The 6,000-nt window shown below is 46.5% G+C and overlaps 1 protein-coding gene across 4 annotated transcripts in view; it reads right to left on the bottom strand.

Annotated features, from left to right (window-relative positions):
• Positions 1-4,775, bottom strand: part of PRDM5 (PR/SET domain 5) — a 106,234-nt gene extending 101,459 nt beyond the window's left edge. For all 4 annotated transcript variants that reach the window (XR_012087759.2, XM_020781540.3, XM_020781539.3 and 1 more), the window contains exons 1-2: positions 4,489-4,775; positions 3,487-3,570 (exon numbers count right to left, since the gene is read on the bottom strand). Coding sequence is in view for 3 of the 4 variants with exons in the window: in XM_020781540.3 (XP_020637199.2) it covers positions 3,487-3,570; positions 4,489-4,581 (177 nt within the window). In the remaining variant the exon portion in view is untranslated. The remainder of the gene's footprint in view (positions 1-3,486; positions 3,571-4,488) is intronic.
• Between the last annotated feature and the right edge of the window lie 1,225 nt (positions 4,776-6,000).

Here is a 6,000-nt window from a genome sequence, read left to right on the forward strand (position 1 = left end):
GTTGCCCACTCTGCTGAAGACCTCCAACAACTCATGAATCATTTTAGCAAGGCCTGTGAAGACTATGGACTAACAATCAGCCTGAAGAAAACACAAGTCATGGGCCAGGGTATGGACTCACCTCCCTCTATTACCATCTCCACACAAGAATTGGAAGTTGTTCATGACTTTGGGTACCTTGGCTCAACGATCTCTGATACTTTCTCCCTAGATGTCAATCTGGATAAACGCATTGGCAAAGCAGCTACAGTACCATGTTCTCTAGACTCACAAAGAGAATATGGCTCATTAAGAAGCTGATGCCATATACCAAGATCCAGGTCTATAGAGCCTGTGTACTGAGCACACTGCTGCAATGAGTCCTGGACCCTTTGTGCATCGTAATAGAGGAAGCTGAACACATTCCATATGTGTTATCTCCGACGCATTTTTGGTATCACCTGGCAGGACAAAGTTCCAAATAAAGTAGTCCTAGATCGTGCTGGAATTTTTAGCATGTATACATTACTGAAACAGCAACATCTACGTTGGCTTGGGCATGTTGTGAGAATGGCTGATGGTCGGATTCCAAAAGATCTCCTGTATGGAGACTTAGTGCAGGGAAATTGCTCCAAGGGAGACCACAGCTGCAATAAAAGGATATCTGCAAAGAGGATCTGAAGGCCTTAGGAATGGACCTCAACAGATGGAAAACCCTGACATTGGAGCGTTCAGCCTGGAGGCAGGCAGTGCATCACAGCCTCTCCCAATTTGAAGAGACCCTTGTCCAGCAGGCCGAGGCAAAGAGACAGTCACAAAAGCAGCAAAATCAGGGACAGGGGACAGATTGGATTTGTCTTCAGTGTGGAAGGGATTGTCATTCTCGAATTTGCCTTCTCAGCCACACTAGACACTGTTCCAAGTCCTCCATACACAGCATGTTACCATAGTCTTTTGAGACTGAAGGATGCCGAATCTAATCACCATACACATTGCCCCCACCCCAAGCAAGCTGGGTAGTCATTCTACTGACCTCAGAAGGATAGAATGCTGAATCAACCTCCAGCTAGCTACCTGGGACTGAACCCTGGGTTGCAAGCACAGTTTTGGCTGCAGTACAGCAGTTTAACTACTGTGCCACGAGGCATAATTGCAGCATTTCTAAAAATCCTGATTATTTAAAAGTCTGCCATCATCTTTCCTGAAGATGGAAGGACAAGAGGGAAGAACCAACCTTGCTTTTTGAGGGAGTGCATTTAACAGTACTACAGTTGTACCCCGCTTGACGATTACTCCGCTTGATGCTCAAATCGCTTAACGATGCCGTTTTTGCGATCGCTATAGCGATCTTAAAACGATAATTCAATGGGTTTTTTCGTTTGATGATGATCGGTTCCATGCTTCGGGACTGTTTTTTCACTGGACGATGATTGAAAACAGCTGATCGGTGGGTCGCAGAATCGCTCCCCGCTGTTTTCAGGACCGATTCTTTGCTTTACAGGCATAGCAAAATGGCTGCCCTATGAAGGATCTTCACAAAACGAGCAGGTATTTCCCCCATTGGAATGCACTGAACCGGTTTTCAATGCATTTCAATGGTTTTTTTTTTCCACTTGACGACGATTTCACTTAACAGCGATTTAAACGGAACAGATTATCGTCGTCAAACGAGGCACCACTATACCTTGATTCCCACACAGAATGATATTGGTGGCAGTACAAGCAAGCAAACTGACTGTTTTTGCACCATTCCATCCCTCCCTTCCAGCTAATTCAGATAAGGATAGGTTTAATCCCTATTACAGATGTACATTTTCCAGCATGCTTTAGTCTTTTGTCCTCAAATTGCAGTTAAAGGTAAAGGTAAAGGATCCCTTTGACAATTGTTCAGTCATGTCCAACTCTAGGGGGCGGTGCTCATTCCCATTTCCAAGCCATGGAGCCAGTGTTTGTCCATGGACAGTTTCCGTGGTCACGTGGCCAGCGTGACTAGACATGGAACACTGCTACCTTCCCACCGTAGTGCTACCTATTTATCTACTCATATTTTTACATTGTTTCAAACTGATAGGTTGGCAGGAGCTGGGACAAGTGACAGGAGCTCACTCCATCACATGGATTCGAACTGCTGATCTTTCAGCCTTGCAGCCCAGAGGCTTTGTGGTTTAACCCACAGCGCCACCACATCCCCAAACTGGAGTTGCCCAATGACAAAATAGTAGTTATTTGCAATAAGAACCAAAAGGAGCAAATTACTTCACTTTCTTATTCATAACTCTAACGCTGAGCCTCAAAAGTCCTGCTGAGAAGGTGATGGGCAGTAACAAATCATGGTCAGCTTAATAAAATCGGAAGGCCATTACAAAATTTTATCTAGCCAAGAAAATTTCTCAGATAAAACAGCAATGGGTAATCTCTGAATATGTAGCTCAGTCACACCAGCTAAAATCCTAGTGCCCAGCATAGTAGGTCACATTGGAATGTGACCTACATTCCAGTCACACTGTATCAGTGAAGATTTGGTGAGTTACCTGTTCCATATGTTCCACTGATTTAAATGGGCAGTGCTCTAGTTGAGATTTATGTTAATATAGGATGTTCCAACAAGAGCAGGCCTATCTGAATATGTGAAACTTAAGAGGGGAGTTGACTCACCAAATCCTAACTGATTCAATATGCCTACTCTAGTGGGACTTATTACACTAAGCAATGAGATTTCAGTCAATGTACTACTGTATTCATAGTAAAGCCACATTAGCTTGGGGGAGGGTCAACTTTTTTGTTCCCCCCCATAGAAGTTGACAGTAGTGTAGAAGAAACCGCCATGTATGAATATAAAACATACTAAATGCAACTAGATTGGGATGGGATGGACAACTACAGGGTATCCGGGGAGGGGGAGGAGGTACCTGTTTTACACCCACAGGGGATCCATGACTACCCTGCAAGCCAAAACCACTTCTTTCTTCAAAAGCAAGGAGACTAGACAGTCGCTTCCAGATTTAGAAACAGATGTTTTCGGACCTTAGGAGATGCAGAAGAGGAGTTAAAATAAAGAATTGCACCCACTGGGTGCTTTTAAGTACATAGTTCTCTGGGGGAGGGTTATTTTTCCAAAAGAGGCTTTGCAGGCAGGGAAGTTCAGGGTAAGCCCAGAAGCCCCCTCCCCAGCTGCTCATAGCCCCACAGACACACTTTGCCCAGCCCTAAATTAGGTCCTGCCCTATCCTTTGTAACATCTAGACTAGAAGGTGGATGAAGCACAACTCCTCTTATATTACCGAACATCAGTCACCTCTAGCTAACACAATCACTTGTGAGTAATGCTGGGTAATAGTAGTTACGCAACACATGGATAGTAGTAGTTACACAACACTGCCCAACCAAAACAAAACAAAAAGAGAGAGATTATATGTGTCAAACAGCAGAATGTGGGTCTTCTTGCAATACAATGTTCTGGAGAATGACCTACAGGCAATGCAGGAAGACTAGACCTGAAACTCTTACCTCCCACATCAGCCTGCAGTCTGTGCTCTCATCCACCTCCTGAGGCATTCGCTTCTCTCCTGCAAACGGTCCAAATTTTTCACCCTGAATAATGCAAAAGGAACACTTCACATCTTTCCTTCTGATAGAGTTTGTTGCTACTTTACCTTTGCACACCACCATTACTGTGACACTACAACAGCCCCTACCAACCTGATGCCTTCTAGACGGGTCAAACAGTGCGCAACAGCAAATGCCTATGCTAACATCTTAACTTGCTGCAATTTGCTGTTCAGACAGATGCTGATTATATTAAGATGCCATGAAAGCATAAAAAGATTCCAGCCCTTACATGCCAAAGTTCTGGCTCATATAAGAAACACGCCTCTCTGCCGTAGATTTGCAGGATTCTTTCCGAGTTGCCAGTTTTCTTCAGACAGTTGGATCTCTGCTATGGTCTACCAAAAGTTTGGTCCTTAAGTAATAATAATTAGCATAAACGAATACATCATCAAACAATGGCTGTGTTTTCCATAATTAGCACAGAGGCTGCGCTGTGGTTCTCGTTGATGAGACTGTGGCATTCCTCATAGTTAAGGTTATTAGGATTATGACTGGCAGAGCACAAAGCTCTTAACGTCAGGGCTGTCATCCTTTTTTTCCACAACACGCCGCCCGGCTCACTACGAAAGAGAGGGAAGTGGGAAGCGAAGTGACAAAAAGGGGGGTTGCTCTTAAACCTTGGGAGGGGGAGAGTGAGAGGGAGGGAGGGAGGGAGAGCGCGCCAGAGAGAGCCTTCCTGTAATACGTGGCAGGCGCGCTCCAGAAAATCCAGCAAGTGGGAAGCTAAAACGGAGCAGCAAGGGAAGCTGAGGAAGGAGGCAGGAGACGAAATTAATAAAACCCAAGCTTGCAAGTCCCGACTCGCTTGCACCGCTCTGCGCCCCCAATTCTCTCGAAAGAGAAAGGGAGGGAAAGACGCCCGTCGCCCGCCTCAACCCGGCCTCAGAGAGGCTCACCCACCTTTTTCACTCTCCGGGCGGTAAAGAGTCCCATCCCGTCTTGAATTTGAGATGACTTCAGGGCAAACCTGTCCGGCACGTACATGCCCAACATTGCTGCCCTCAATGGGACCAAGGGGGAAGGGAGGGCTTTGGCTCGCCCCTCTCTTCTTCCTCTTCTTTCACGAGCTTGAACTGGGGGCAGACTCGAAAGGCATGTTCGTGGCCGAAAGCCAAAGCGAGGGGTCGGCAGGGAGAAAAAAAGATGAACCCTGGCTGCTAGACTCTACCCCCGCCCCACCCCACACACACACCCCCACCGGGCCCGGACACACCGTCCCGCCCGCCTCCTGGAAAGAGAAGGTGGAGCTTTCTTTTCCCTTCTCCTCCCAGCCCCCCTCGCCGGAGTCGCCGCTGGGCAGGGGCTTGTGCTGCGCTCCGATTGGCCGGAAGTTTTTGAGGGAGCCAGGGAGGGGGGAAAAAAGCAAAGATTCCATCTCGCGGGGAAAAAAATAAATCCGCTCTCTGAGGAAGCAGCGAAGGATTCCGGGACTGCTGATCCAAAGGGGAGTCTGGCCAGAGAAGCCCCCGGAGTTCTTTTTCACTACTGAGGGAGGGGAGAAGGACACCTCTTCACAACAGCACCTCAGACTGTTAAGGTGGAGGTGGAAAGAAGCCCAGCTTGGGAAGGGTCCCTGTTACGTGGCTGACGGGGATTCTGGGAACTGTAGTCCAAAAGAGAGAGAACTTTCCCTAGTTCTGAATGAGCACGGAAGGTTTTCGTCCAAGGAGTGAGTGAGACACTGTGGTCAGTGTGACTGACCAAGAAAGTGGAGTCCTGAATTCAAACCCAGGCTCCTCAACCACAAAGTTGTCAGAATGACATTGGACCTGAAGCTGTTTATCAGCATACTCTACTACCTCATTTGGGTCATTGTGAGGATTTAGAAGGAAGAGCTGTGCTGCGCTGCCTTGTGATCCTCAACGGAAATGGACAAGACGAACAGGAATAAGCATAAGCCATGCTCAACACAATGGCTGAAATCCTGCTGCACAGTTATGCAGGTGGCATAACTTTGGGGAGTGAATTGCCATAAATTGAGAAATCTCCATAGACATAGAAGTCAACAACATATATTGGATTGTTAGTGTTGCAACAAATACTTTGAGGAAGGCACCACAAAAGTTGTAGAATCATAAAATTATAGAGTTGGAAATTACTCCAAGGGTCATCCAGTCCAAGGAAACCCAAGGTTAAAGAGTCCCTGACAATGCCATCCAGCATTTCTTTAAAAATATCCATCCCAGTGTCAAACAGCCTTTATAGTCAGGACTGTCTTCCTATGGTTCAATTAGAACTTTAAAAAAATCTACTGGTTCAGATTCTACTATGAAGCAATAGAAATGTCACCTCTCAGTCCTGCCCTGGCTAGAAAGACACACCTTCCTCAACTAACCCATAAGGCTTGGGCTTGATTTCTAGACTTTGGTTGCCTTCAGCATGACATAGAATCATGGAGTTGGAAGGGCCCAG

Source organism: Pogona vitticeps, chromosome 5 (genome assembly GCF_051106095.1).
Source record: "Pogona vitticeps strain Pit_001003342236 chromosome 5, PviZW2.1, whole genome shotgun sequence".
Taxonomy (NCBI): domain Eukaryota; kingdom Metazoa; phylum Chordata; class Lepidosauria; order Squamata; family Agamidae; genus Pogona; species Pogona vitticeps.